Source organism: Panthera tigris, chromosome A1 (genome assembly GCF_018350195.1).
Source record: "Panthera tigris isolate Pti1 chromosome A1, P.tigris_Pti1_mat1.1, whole genome shotgun sequence".
Lineage (NCBI taxonomy): Eukaryota > Metazoa > Chordata > Mammalia > Carnivora > Felidae > Panthera > Panthera tigris.
In genome coordinates, this window is record NC_056660.1 from 135,595,198 (window position 1) to 135,609,985 (window position 14,788).

General features: G+C 36.7%; 1 protein-coding gene across 8 annotated transcripts in view; it reads left to right on the top strand.

Moving 5' to 3' along the window:
• BDP1 (B double prime 1, subunit of RNA polymerase III transcription initiation factor IIIB) overlaps positions 1–14,788 on the top strand; it is an 89,117-nt gene that overhangs the window by 13,399 nt on the left and 60,930 nt on the right. For all 8 annotated transcript variants that reach the window (XM_042987969.1, XM_042988012.1, XM_042987980.1 and 5 more), the window contains 4 exons: positions 6,842–6,896; positions 9,640–9,783; positions 12,742–13,023; positions 13,370–13,517. In XM_042987969.1, the coding sequence (XP_042843903.1) occupies positions 6,842–6,896; positions 9,640–9,783; positions 12,742–13,023; positions 13,370–13,517 (629 nt within the window). The remainder of the gene's footprint in view (positions 1–6,841; positions 6,897–9,639; positions 9,784–12,741; positions 13,024–13,369; positions 13,518–14,788) is intronic.

The following is a 14,788-nucleotide window of genomic DNA, read 5'->3' on the forward strand; positions in this document are numbered from 1 at the left end:
TTCATCTGAGTCCTGCTTCAACTGCATTTCATAAATTTTGATAGGTTGCTTTCAGTGTTTCTCAGTTAAAAATATTTTCTACATGTAGTTCTGTTATTTAGAAGTGTGCTTAATTTCCAAATATTTGGGACATTGATAAATATTTTACTGTTTTGTAATTGTTTTATTCCATTGTGAACATCAAATATATAAGCTGTAAGATTTCAGTCTTTCTGAAATTTAATGAGATTTATTTTAAAAACATGTTATATTCATCTTGGTCAGTATTTTTGGTGCACTTGAAATGAGTGTATACTCTGTTGTTGGATATGTTGTCTAGTTCTAGTAGTTAACGAAGCAAAGAATTGACATCTGCCTTCATGGTCATAGATTCGCCTCTTTCTGTGTTTTTATATTCAGTTTTTGACGTATATTGACTTTCTTGTGTCATTCACTTTTGGGCACAGTAATGGGTACATTCACTTTTAGTGTGCTGCTAAATTGATCATACAGCAATTGTCTTTTCTGATTTATGTCACTTAGTATAATGCTTTCAGTGTCCATTCATGATGTTGCAAATGGGAAAATTTCTTCTTTATGGCTGGATAATATTTCTGTACACATATACACACACATATGTACCACATTTTTTCTTTTTTTTGTGCTTTGCTTTTGTAATTTTTATTTTTAATTTACGTCCAAGTTAGTATATAGTGCAACATTGATTTCAGGGCTAGATTCCTTATTGCCCATTACCCATTTAGACCATCTCCTCTCCCACAATTCTTCCAGTAACTCTCTGTTTGTTCTCCGTATTTAAGAGTCTCTTCTATTTTGTCCCCCTCCCATTTTTATATTATTTTGTTTCCCTTCCCTTATGTTCATCTGTTTTGTATCTTAAAGTCCTCATGTGAGTGGAGTCATATGGTATTTGTCTTTCTCTGACTAATTTTGCTTAGCATAATACCCTCCAGTTCCATCCACATAGTTGTAAATGGCAAGATTACATTTGTTTTGATTGCCGAGTAATGCTCCGTTGTGTGTGTGTGTGTGTGTGTATACATACCACATCTTCTTTATCCATTTATCCGTTGTTGGACATTTGGGCTCTTTCCATTCTTTGGCTATTGTTGCTAGCGCTGCTATAAACATTGGGGTGAATGTGCCCCTTCGAAATAGCATACCTGTATCCCTTAGGTAAATATCTAGTAGTGCAGTTGCTGGGTCGTAGTATAGTTCTATTTTTAATTTTTTGAGGACCCTCCATACTGTGATCCAGAGTGGCTGTACCAATTTGCATTCCTGCCAGCAGTGCAAAAGAGATCCTCTTTCTCCGCATCCTCTCCAACATTTGTTGTTGTGTGAGTTGTTAATGTTAGCTATTCTGACAGGTGTGAGGTGGTATCTCATTGTGGTTTTGATTTGTATTTCCCTGATGATGAGTGATGTGGAGCATTTTTGCATGTGTTGGTTAGCTATCTGGGTGTCTTCATTGGAGAAATGTCTATTCATGTCTTTTGCCCATTTCTTTCCGTGACTATTTGTTTTTTGGGTGTTGAGTTTGATAAGTTCTTTATAGATTTTGGATACTGACCCTTTATCTGCTTTGTCGTTTGCAAATATCTTCTCCCATTCCATCAGTTGCCTTTTAGTTTTGCTGATTGTTTCCTTTGCTGTGCAGAAGCTTTTTATTTTGATGGGGTCCCAATAGTTTATTTTTGCTTTTGTTTCTCTTGCCTCTGGAGATGTGTTGAGTAAGAAGTTGCTATGGCCGAGGTCAGGAGGTTTTTGCCTGCTTTCTCCTCGAGGATTTTGGTGGCTTCCTGTCTTCCATTTAGGTCTTTCATCCATTTTGAGTTTATTTTTGTGTATGGTGTGGAAAGTGGTCCAGGTTCATTTTTCTGCATATCGCTGTCCAATTTTCCCAGCACCATTTGCTGAAGAGACTGTCTTTATTCCATTGGATATTCTTTACTGCTTTGTCAAAGATTACTTGGTCATACATTTGTGGGTTTATTTCTGGATTCTCTATTTTGTTCCATTACTCTGTTTTTGTGCCAGTGCCACATTTTCTTTATTCATTTCTCACTGGACACTTAGATTGTCTTGGCTGCAGTGAACAATGCTGCACTGAACTTGGGGATACATACATCTTTTCAAGATAGTGATTTTGTTTCCTTCAGGTAAATATGCAGAAGTAGAATTGCTAGATCATGTGATAATTTTATTTTTTAATATTTTTGAGCAACATCCATACTGTATTCTATAGTAGCTGCAGTAATTTATCCAGTCTGACACTCTTTTAGTTTAATTTTATTATAGGTTGTATTTCTGAGAGAGACCAATTCATGGTCATTGAATTCTTACGTTGACCCTGATTTAAAAAAAAAAAAAAAAAAAAAAAAGATAAAATGTCTGTTGTACATTTCCATGTAATAATTTAGTTCATTTACCTTTAATGTAATAACTGATATGACTGGGTTCAAGTCTATCACCTCACTATTTTCCGCTTACCCATCTGTTTTTTATTCCTCATTTCCTGCCTTCTTTTGGGTTATTCAGATAAATCTTAGTATTCTTTCTTATTTTCTTTATTGTACCATTTTACTCTTTACACTTCATACTCCATATGTAATAATCTCTTACGAGTATATTCCATCTACCCTTCATCCTTTGTGTAATTATATATTTCACTTTTGCATACTGTAATCCAATTTTACATCAAACTTATTTTAGCTTATAGTCTTTTGTCTTTATTTATTTATTTTATTTTTAATGTTTATTATTTTTGAGACGGGTGGGAGGGGAGTGAGGGAGGTAGACACAGAATCGAAAACAGGCTCAAGGCTCTAAGCTGTCAGCCCCCATTGTCTTGTCTTTAAAGGAAATTGAGTAGAAAAGTGGAAAAAAGAAACTAGCCTTAATATTTAGCCACCATTTTCAATGCTTTTCATTTCTTCGTGTAGGTTTGGATAGGAGATTTACTGTTGAAAAATTCTCTCAGCTTTGATTTATCTGAAAGTCTGTTTCACCTTACTTTTTGTTTTTTTTTTGTTGGATATGCAAGTGGTTTGATAGGTTTTCCTTTCAGTGTTTTAAAATTGTCATTCTCTTGCCCATTGGCCTCCAGTGTTTTTGATGATAAGTCAGTCATATTTTTTGTTTTTATTCCCCTGTATGTGATAAATTGTTTTTCTCTATTTTTGAGAGTTTTTAACTCTGGTGTTCAGCAGTAGGGTTATGATTTTCATATGGATAGTTTCTTTTCAATATTTTTTCTACTTTGTCCTTTTCCTCTGGAACTCCACTTATGTCTATTAGCTTGCATAACATTATACTTCAAGTTAAAGCTCTGTTCTTTTTTTTTCCTAATCTTTTTTTCTCTATATCACTTGGTTAGTTTCCATTACTGTGCTCACAGGTTCACCCTGTCTTCTGCTGTCTTCGGTCTGCAGATATGCCCATTCAGTGAATGTTTCATTTCTCATGTTACATATTTTTCATTTCTTTAATTTCCACGTGGTTATTTTTCTTAGTTTCCTTTCTTCTGAGATTTCCCTGTTGATTCCGTATTTTTCTTTAAATCATTGAACATATTTATAACATGTTTTAACTTTCTTGTTTGTTAATTTCAGCATTTAGATCATGTTGAGATCTGTTTCTGTTGACTATTTTTTTGTGCATCACATTTTCTTGTCTTCTCATGTCTTATGGAGTTTTGTTTTTTTTTTTTGTTTTTTTTTTAAGTTTATTTGGAGAGAGCACATGTGTGTTAGCGGGAGGGGCAGAGAGAATGGGAGAGAGAGAATATACAGAGCCTGACATGGGGCTTGAACTCCTGAACCATGAGATCATGACCTGGGCCAGAACCAAGAACCAGATGCTTAAGTAGCTGAGCCTCCCAGGCGTCCCTTGTGGAGGTTTTTTAAAAGATTTTTTTTTTTTTAATGTTTATTTTTGAGAGAGAGCATGTGCGTGAGCGAGAGTAGGGGAGGGGCAGAGAAAGAGGGAGATACGGAATTCAAAGCAGGCTCCAGGCTCCCAGCTGTCAGCATAGAGCCTGATGTGGGGCTCGAACTCACAAACCACGAGATCATGACCCAAGCTGAAGTCGGACGCTTAACTGAACTACCTAGGCGCCCCATGGATTTTTTTTAAACTGAGTACTGGACATTGTGGATGATATGTTTGATAGTGTCTAGATTATGTTTGTTGGTTTCTTTCCTTTAAAGAGTATTAAGTTCTAAAAGGCAGTTAATATTCTCTCAACTCTCCTTGTTATTGTCAAGGCTTGATTTTAGGCTTTATTAAGGCAAATCTAGGCTAATCCTTTTTCTAGGTTTTTTATCTGAACCATAGAAAATCCTTTGAATTAGTTTTCTAAGTTCTCTGAGGACCATCATATTAGTACTATTCGAGATGCACAGAAGAGATGGTATAATTCATTACATATCGTGAGTGCTTTAGGGCATTAGAATTTAATTCTCATGCTAGAGCCCTGAGTGAGAAAGCCTGCTCTAAGACTGTGGTCCTTATCTCGAAGCGGTGGCTTTTCTGGTGTCTAAAGTAAATGTTTGGGTATTAACTAAGTCTTTCCTTTTGTGAGGGCTAGAATTCTGTCAGCTTGCTCTGTTAAGTAACTTCTAGTATCTTTGTTTTCTCGTTCCTGGAGTAGTTGTTTTCTGCTAGGCCTTAGGCTATTGGTATGTGGAACCCAGATATAGATCAAGTACCCATGGAATACTTCCACTAAGCTTGTGAGACTCCTTTTTATATAGCTGTCTTCTCTCTACAACCCCTAAATATTCTCTAGCTCTTGAGAGCTCTGCTCTCTTTGGGCTTTATCTCCTCTTCATTGTTTAGGGAATTTAACCCAGAGAGCCATGGTGATCATGGGTACATCTTAGATGTTTCCATTCTATCCAGAAATGTGAGGTTGTAGTTTTACTCTTGCTGTTGTCCATTGTTTGCAAACAGTTGATTGATTTATTTTGTTCAGTAGTAAAGTTATTTTTGGTGTGGTTGGATGTGTTGAGTAAGCCTGTAACCAGTTACTTCATCAGAGTCGGTGGAAATTATGGGATTTATTTTACAATCATGGAATTTAGTTTGCAGTAGTTCCTGCCTATAAATTCAAGGAATAATATCAATACATTCTTTACAAATGTTTTAAATTGTTCTCAATTATGTTCCTCATTAGGTAAAATATGGTATAGTATTGTTTTAGAATTGAATAATGCCTAAAGCTTATTGGCATTTCTCTTAGGATGTTCAATTTAGTGGTTATATAGCCTCTCATTTTTATGGAGGTAACTTTTGAGGAGATGTTTAAAGAATAATAGGATCTTTATGGGAGAAAGATAATGATCCTTGAAAACTTAAGTGTTATTTACTTGGGAATGAGTTTTATGAAGAAAATAAAGACTGGAAAAAAAAGGATAAGCTGTAGATGAAAAGATGTTGAAGGCCTATGAAGTTTTTAAAATATGGGCAAGGCTCACCTAAAGAGTTTAAAGATGCGTGTGCCCTTGAATGATAAACAGTAAGGAAAGCAAGATCGAGCTTTAAATAAAGTCAGGTCAGTGGTTAGGTTCTTTCAGAGGGAAGAAGGGGGCCATGAAGCACTTCTTTGTTTTGTGATTTTCTCTATTTTTTCTCAATAAAAAGTTTGATTTTTGTATTTTCAATAAAAGCTTTTAGACTGATCTATAAAAGGGAGAGATTGGTGATTATGCCCTCTCCCAGGATGTAATTGCATGATTAGATAATCTTACAAACAAGCTTATACCCTCACACTTCCTAATGACCTTAGTTAGGATGGATTGACCCTTAAACTTTAACCATCTCCATCTTAATGGAGGTAATCTGGAGTGCGACAGGGAATGATGATCTCTGCTGCTCAGAAAAGCATGAAGAAATGTGCCTTAATATAAAGAAGTCTCTCTCTTTTTTTTTTTAAACGTTTGTTTAATTTTGAGAGAGCGTACACACACATGTAAGCGAGGGAGGGGCAGAGAGAGAAGGGGACAGAGAACCAAATGGGTCCTGTGCTGATGGCAGAGAGCCCAATGCGGGGCTTGAAGTCCCTAACCCTGAGATCATGACCTGAGCCAATGTTGGATGGATGCTTAACCGACTAAGCCACCCAGGTGCCCCAATATGAAGAAGATTCTAAAGATAAACTTGGCCTGACTCAAAAATTTGTTTTCTCACAGTCTCTCTTCTGTGCCATAAAAAACATGAGAATAGTAATATAAGATGTTTAACTTGATATGAATATATTAGTTTTTAAAGAGTTAATATTAGTTAGCTTAATTGACTACAGTTTGATTTGTTACCAAGCTAGTTAACTTTTTTCTATCCTCTGTAACCCTAGCTTCCATTGCTGATTTATGCTGTTGATTATAAAGAGGTTCAGGGAGCTCAGTGTAGATCATCATCTCTTTTTAAAAAGCTGAAGGTTTAAGTAGCTTGCCTGTTGGCAAAGATGTTATGTACAAGAGAATCATTTGTTATAAGAATTTTTTTAATTTTTGTTTTAGAGAGAGAGAGAGTGTACAAGCAGGGGGGAGGGGCAGAGGAAGAGAGACACAGAGAGAGAGAGAGAGAGAGAGAGAGAGAGAGAGACACAGGCAGACAGAGAATCCCAAGCAGGCTCCATGCTTCGTGTGAAGCCTGACTCAGGACTTGAGCCCATGACCCTGGGATCATGACCAGAGCCGAAATCAAGAGGCAGACACTCAACCAACTGAGCCACCCAGGCACCCCAGAAGTTTTATTTTAATGCTTATTTTTTAACTGTAATCTTCACTTTTTTAATAGGATAAAATTACTATAGGTTTTTGTTTTCTTCTGTTAACAGAATAAATTTAAACGTGAAGAGAAAACAAATGGATGGAGAATAGACAAAGCCTTCCGTAAGTATTAAGACCTCTTTTATGACATATCACTTGGAGATCTTAAAAAAGGACCAGTTTGGTTCCGGTGTGTTTTAGATTTGTGTTTTCTCTTTATTGTCATAAGAAGAATGAGACTGGACATTTTTCTCTTGAGCAGTGCAGGTCTGGCAGCTGATAACAGATCTATAGACAAGGGATTAGTAAAACATTAAGAAGCAAGCAGAGTTCTGAGTTCCAGAAGTTACAGAGGGACTGAAGACACCTTTTCTAAGTGTTTTTTTGTTCTGAGTCAACTCTATTCAAGAAGGAATTGTTTCTGGAAGAACTAACAGTATAGATGATTCCTTCCAGCGGCCAGTCATTCATTCAGTTAATAATAGTAAACATCTGAGAGCTGTTTAATGTTCTAGGCATTGAGGATATAATGGTGAACAGAGCAAATGAGAAGTCTGCTTTTAGAGCCTTAAGTCTAATTAGATGTGGAAAAGGATAAAGTCAGTAGTCATGGTTAATTGCAGATAGTGATTAGTTTCTAAGAAGAAAAAAGAGAGTGAAGAGTGGATATGTAGAATTGGTAGTCAGGGAAGTTTTATCTGAAAAGGTGGCGTTTGAATTTATACCTGAAGGGATGATACCTATTTTTCAGCTTTTAAGTAATTGCTTTACTGCAGTTAACATTTTTTCTTTTTGAGTCCAGAGAAGAATATCAAGGGATCTGTACAAAAAAAGCAAAATTAAATGTATTGTTTAAAATAGTACCTGTAGAGGCACCTAGCTAGCTCAAACAGAAGAGCATGCAATTTTTGATATTGGGATCAAGCCCCACGGTGAGTGTAGAGATTACTAAAAAAAAAAATAACAAACAAGAGTTAAAAAAAAAAATAAAAATAAACCTATATTCCTTGTCTGGAAGATAATTATCAATGTTTCATGATAAATGTATTCACTGTCCTTTTGCTGTAGTGCTAATCTTAGGAAAAAACCTAAAAAGGGGATTGATGTCATATAGCACGTGTGTTTTACCTTACGAGGAGACCCTGAGATGAGTGGAGTGTACTCACAACGTTGTATTGGGTCTTTAGGGATAGCACTTCCAAAAATAGCTCCTGGAAGATCTGGAGTATTTTAGTCTTAAACTTCTCTCTATTTTGGAGAGGTGGTCATGAAACTGTTCATTATGTTCAGTGCATTATAATCAGAAGAGAATTCATAAATCCATAAAGTCTTCATGGGGTATGGAACCATTGTTAAGACCATTTTAATGGATTATTTTATTTTACTGAAAAAGTTTTTAATGTTTATTCTTGAGAGAGGGAGAGAGGTGCAGAGTGCAAGTCGGGAGGAGCAGAGAGAGAGAGAGGGAGACACAGAATCCCAAGCAGGCTCCACACTGTCAGGACAGAGCCTGACATGGGGCTCGAACCCACAAACTGAGAGATCCTGACCTGAGCCGAAGTCAGATGCTTAACCAGCTCACCACCTAGGTGCCCCTGTAATACACAATTTTATTATTGGCTGATTTGGGTGCTTTGTAGTGGAAAATTACAAAAAATTAAACTGCAATTTTTTTTAGAACTTATATTTTCAATTTTTCTGAGAATTTTTTTTAAGTTCATTTTTTTATTTTGAAAGAGAGCGTGATCAGGGGAGAGGTGAAGAGAGGTGGCAGGGGAGGATGGTGGAGTAGAGAATCCCAGCAGGCTCTGCACTGTTAGTGTGGAGCCCATTGTGGGGCTCGAACTTATAAACCTTGAGGTCATGACCTGAGCTGAAATCAAGAGTTGGGCACTTAACCAACTGAGCCACTTAGGCGCCCCATTTTAGTTTTTTAAAATTTAATTTAATGTATTATTATTATTATTTTGATGTTTATTTTTGATAGAGACAGAACACAAGTGGGGGAGGGGCAGAGAGAGGGAGACACAGAATCCAAAGCAGGCTCCAGGCTCCAGGCTCCGAGCTGTCGGCACAGAGCCCGATGTGGGGCTCAAACCCACAAACTGCGAGATCATGACCTGAGCCGATGTCGGACGCTTAACCGACTGAGCCACCCAGGTGCCCCCATGGCTCTTTCTGATGTAATGATATTGATGGGTATTTAGTGAGAATGGTCCTGATCAATATTCACTTGCTTCCCTGTTTGCTGATATTTGGAAGATTAAATAGTGAAAGGGTTGTGATGAAGAGAGGACATGAGGTAGAGAGGCTTTGAGGAGTTAGTCATCTAGTCTTTTCTCAAAGTTGATTTGTAATGTACGTACAGTGCAATTTATAGTTTGAGTTTTGACATAGGGTATACTTGTGCAACCACCACCCAAAACAAGGTATGGAATGTTTTCATCGAACAGAAAGGCCCCTGTGTCCCTTTGTAGTCAGTCTCCACAGCTATCCTGATGCAGGGCAACTGCTATTTTCATTTGAATCACCATAGATTAGTTTTGCTTGTTCTAGAACTTCTTACTCATGGAATCATACAGCATGTGCTCTCTTATGTCTGGCTTCTTTCAGTCAACATTTTGAGATTTACCTATAATATTGTTTATATCCGTACATAGTTGTTTTTTTGTTTTTTAAACTGATGTAACTTGTTCCTATTTATTGCTCAGTTTTCTTTTGTGAGTCTCTTCTACAGTGACTAGAGTTGGTTATCCATTCTCCTAATAAGCCCATTTGCTTTTGATGTATGGTACTTAACTTGAAAATTCTTTTTCTTTTTTTAAAATATAAACTTGTGGGTTCTTTTTCTCTTTTTTTTAAACAGAGGAAAAGCGCCCTTTTGACTTCGATTTTTTTGCTCATTTGCTTCAGAAAGTTCTTGCTGAAGAAGAGAAAAGAAAACAAAAATCTGTTAAAAATCAGAGTTCAAAGGAGAAGAAATCTTCTAAACCACGGAAAAATGTAAAAGGTATTTTAAAAGGAAGCATGTTCTATTATTTAATAGTGATACACTTGGAATATTGTCCCTCGAGTCTTTGAGCATTCCTCTGTAGTTCAGGTAGTTGAGATCATCGGGCATCCGTTTGGGGAGACTTGATTTTTCTTCAGTCTCCCAGTTATCTGGCCTAAAATAGCACTTCCTTTTAAATTTAATAATTTGCATGGCTGGGCTATTTGACATCTTTCTTGCTTGTAGAGTGTTGTTGTAGCTAATAAAAGAGCACTGGAATTTGGGGGTGTCATGTTTGGTTACTTATTATCATTTTCCTTTGTAAAACAAACCTGACACAAAGTTCTAATGTTTAAAAAATGGGACTCTGATACTTTTGCTTGTGACTGAATTGCATTGTTTGAGCACAGTTTATTTCTGAGGGTTAGTGTTGATTGGTGCTAGGTAGAAACTTGTATATATGTAGGCATTTCTATTTTTAGGCAAATATTTTCTTGATTATTTGAATTCTGATCTAGGAGGATAATGTTTAGTTACATCAAGTACTTTAAAGAATCGTGGAACTATGGGGAAGTTTATATGTTAGGTTGTTCACATCCCAGACCCTTTCCACATGTTTTAGTCACTTGGAAACAGCCCTGGAGATCTTAACTCTCCCTATGGTCTCACAGTTTAAGTATTGACAGATGTAGGACTCAAACCTAGGGCTGTGAGAGCCTGCTTTGGGGGTCTGCAAGACTAATGCGAGGTTGGATTATTTGCTAGGAGACTCAAAAGATGCAGTGTATGGTTTTACACCAGCTGAGATTTCTTACAGTGAAAGGCTATGGAACAGAATTAGCAAAGGGAGAAGATACATGGCTCAAAGTCTAGGAAAATCCAGGTACAAGCTTACAAGAGTCCTCTCTCCTAGAGTCCCACAGGAAGTGCTTCATTTCTGTAGCAACAAGTTATGATGAGATAGATAAAAAGTTGTCTTCCAGCTTTCTTGTTAGAAACTGAGGGTCCAAGGTTTTTATTGGAGGCTAGCAATGTAGACACCCTCTGCCTGGCACATATCAGAATTTGGAACTCCCAAAATGAAAGCAGTTGTTCAGCATAAATCATATTGTTGGTACAGACATTTTAGGCACACCGAGCCACTTTTGTCAGGCTGGTGTGAATTCTCCCCAAACCTATGTTTCCAGACACAGCCTAAGGGTCAACATTTTAATCAGGCCTTTCGAGGGATGGCTGTGAGGCCTGCCTGCTGCATTAATTGTCTTCTGCACAGAGCAGTCCAGCATTTCTTTTCTTGGAGCATGATGTCTCTATCTTTTTAAAAATAGTGTTGGTAAGGGGCGCCTGGGTGGCTCAGTCGGTTAAGCATCTGACTTCGGCTCAGGTCACGATCTCGCGGTCCGTGAGTTCGAGCCCTGCATCAGGCTCTGGGCTGATGGCTCAGAGCCTGGAGCCTGCTTCCGATTCTGTGTCTCCCTCTCTCTCTGCCCCTCCTCCGTTCATGCTCTGTCTCTCTCTGTCTCAAAAATAAATAAAAAACATTAAAAAAAATTAAAAAAAAGTGTTGGTAACTATAAAATTATTACATTTTTTAGTGTGTTTTTTTTTTTTTTTTTACTTTTATGGCCCTGGGAAATTAAAATAGATATATTAACATGATTATTATGTTATAGGTCATATCATAAATAACATGTTGTGTTTTATTTAATGTGAGAACTTTTTATAGTTTTTTTATAACAAGTCTCAGAATTTAAAAATTGCTGATTATTATTCTGATAGGAAATCCAGTGTTCTCAGTTGTAAATTCTTGTTTTGACTTTTTTTTTTTTTAACAAATTAAATGATGTTAATTTTATTATTTTTTAAGATTAGGGTTTTTTTTGTTTTTAAGACTAGATATTTTTAGAGATGTCTTGATCAACAGTTGTTGTGAAGTTTGCTTTTGGTTGATGTCTCCATGGTGATTTCTCATTTCTTTTTTTAAATTTTACATATTTTTTTTTTTTTTTTTTTTTTTTTTAACGTTTATTTATTTTTGAGACAGAGAGAGACAGAGCATGAACAGGGGAGGGGCAGAGAGAGAGGGAGACACAGAATCTGAAACAGGCTCCAGGCTCTGAGCTGTCAGCACAGAGCCTGACGCGGGGCTCGAACTCACGGACTGTGAGATCATGACCTGAGCTGAAGTCGGACGCTTAACCGACCAAGCCACCCGGGCGCCCCAAATTTTACATATTTTTATCTTTTGATGCAATTGACTATTAATATGTCTTCATTAGAAGGGTATTTTAAAAATTGTTTAAAATTGTTTAAAATATTGTTTAAAAATATTTTTTTTTTGTTTTTTTTTTTGAGAGAGAGAGAGAGAGAGAGAGAGAGAGAGAGAGAATCTTAAGCAGGGTCCCTGTTCAGCGGTGAAGCCGAAGCAGGGCTTGATCCCACAACCCGGGATCATGATCTGAGCTGAAATCAAGAGTTGTATACTTACCCAACCAAGCTACCCAGACGCCCCTAAAAATATTTGTTAGAAAGGGTTGTTCATTGAAAAACAAATAATACAGAAAATGGCGAATTCTCTTTCCTACCCTGCCTTCAAATCAAATTGTCCAGATTTTCTAGGGATAACTGTTAGTAAACACTTCTATTGAAGTATATGTGTGTCTTAGAGGATATGTAATTGTTTTTGCTTAATAAAAATGAGATCATAATCTATATGTTCTCTGCAACTTGAGTTTTTTGTACAAAAATACCTTTTGAAATCTTTTACGTTACTACTTACAAGCCTACCTCATTATTATTTGTTCTGTGGATTTTTATACCATAAACGTGTTACAGCTTAATCTTTAGTCCCAATTGGGTATTTTAGGTTGTCTTCAAAGTTTTGCCCAGATATCCCTGAGTATTTATCTTCTTCATCTTTAAGATTTTTTCTGTAGGTTATTTATATGTTTATAACAGTATCTTTTATTTTCAAAGCAAAAAAAGTTGCCAGTGAAGGAGGAAATGATGATCCAGATGAGTCTCTGAGCAGCAAAATTTCAGATACAGAACAGTCTCAAAAGGATGCTCAAACGGGTGAAGAAGAACAGTCTCAGACTTTATCAGAACAGGATTCAGAACAGATTGCATTAGAAACAGACCTAAATCAAAAGAAAAGAAGAAGAAAGAATCAGGATGAAACTGCTAAACAGGAAGTAAAGAATCTTTCAGGAAATGCCACTGTTCAGTTAGATCATTCTAAAGGAGAAAAATACATAAGTAAGTTTCTTACATGTATTGATAGTCCCTATATATCTTGAGAAGAGATGTACTGTCATCATGTATGTAATTTAAATACTTCTGAGTAGCAGCAATTAATAACGCTTAAATTCTACAAACTGCCCAGGAAATTTGGGCTGATCTATAAAACACAGTTAAAATTTATACAGTTGTGAGTTGACTAAATTTTCATAAGTGTTCTAAAATTAAGATCTCTGCCTTGGATATTGGAAATTGTGGAATGGATTAATGATTTGTAGGAATAGACTGTTTTATGTAAATTCCTGTGTGCTTTAAAAAGTGGATGTTTTCGTTTTTTAGAATAACATGCATTTTGTATTCATAGATAACAGTCAGTCTTTAAGGCCTGAGATGAATGAAGATGAAGGCAATAAGGAACAGAAGCTTTCTTGCATACAAAATATAGATGACGTTGTGGATTTATCCTCCAGTGAAAAAATTGAGAAAAGAACTGATCCTATCCTTTTATCGAGGTATTCTCTATACCTTTACTGACTTTGTCTACATCTTCTGTTAGTTACTGAATGGGGAGTGTGACATTTCCAGCTGTAATTATGAATTTGCCTATTGTTCTTCTGAGTTCTATTTGTTTTCATGACTTTTGAAGCTCTCTTATTAGGTGCGTACATATCTAGGATTGTTGTATCTTCTTGGTGAAATTACCCTTTATCATTTGTGGATATCATTCTGATACTGCTCTTTGTTCTGAAGCTTAACTTTGCTACAGCTGGCTTTCGGTTAGTGTTTGCATGGGCTTATTTTTTATAAAGATTTTCTCTTTATTTTTGGTTCTTAGCAGTTTGAATATGTATATCCTGCTGAGTTTGTTTTTTTAAAATATGGTAAAAAGCATGTGAGATGTGCTGTCCTAACAAGTTGATAATTTCTTTTTAGTGTCATTCATTTTTGAGAGAGAAAGAGTGTGAGTGGGGAAGGGGCAGAGAGGGAGACAGGGAATCCGAAGCAGGCATTAATCAGGCTCTGAGCTGTCAGCACAGAACCTGACACGGGGCTGGAACCCACAAACTGTGAGATCATGACCTGAGTCAAAGTCAGACGCTTAAGTGACTAAGCCACCCAGGTGCCCTAGTCCTAACAAGTTTTTAAATTGCGTAGTAGAGTATTATAAACTATTAATTAGCAAGGTGTTGTATATAAGATTTCTAGACCTTTTCATCTTGTATGACAGATACATTCTATAAATTGAGTAACAACTCTGCTTCCATTTTAACCCCAGTCCCTGGCTGCCATCCTTCTACTTTCTGTTTCTGTGAGTTTGGTTTGTTTAGATACATCATATAAGTGGAATCATACAGTATTTGTCTTTCTGCGACGGGCATATTTCACCTTGCATAATGTTTCGAAGTTTCACCTGTGTTGCAGCATGTGACACTATTTCCTTCTTTCTTTGTGGCCAAATAATATTCCATTGTACGTATATATCACATTTTCCTGTTTCACTTCTCTCTCCAAGACCATTTAGATTGTCTCCATCTCTTGGCTATTTTATTATTTTCTTCGTAAGTTATATTGCTTTTGTTTATGTTTTTTTGAGAGAGAGAAAGCATGCACATGTACAGGGGAGGGCCAGAAGGAGGAGAGAATCTTAAGCAGGCTCCACCCTCAGTGTGTAGCCTAACACAAGGCTCAGTCTCATGACCATGAGATCATGACCTGAGTGGAAATCAGGAGTTGGACACTTAACCCACTGAGCCACCCAGGAGCCCCTCTGTGCTATTTGATT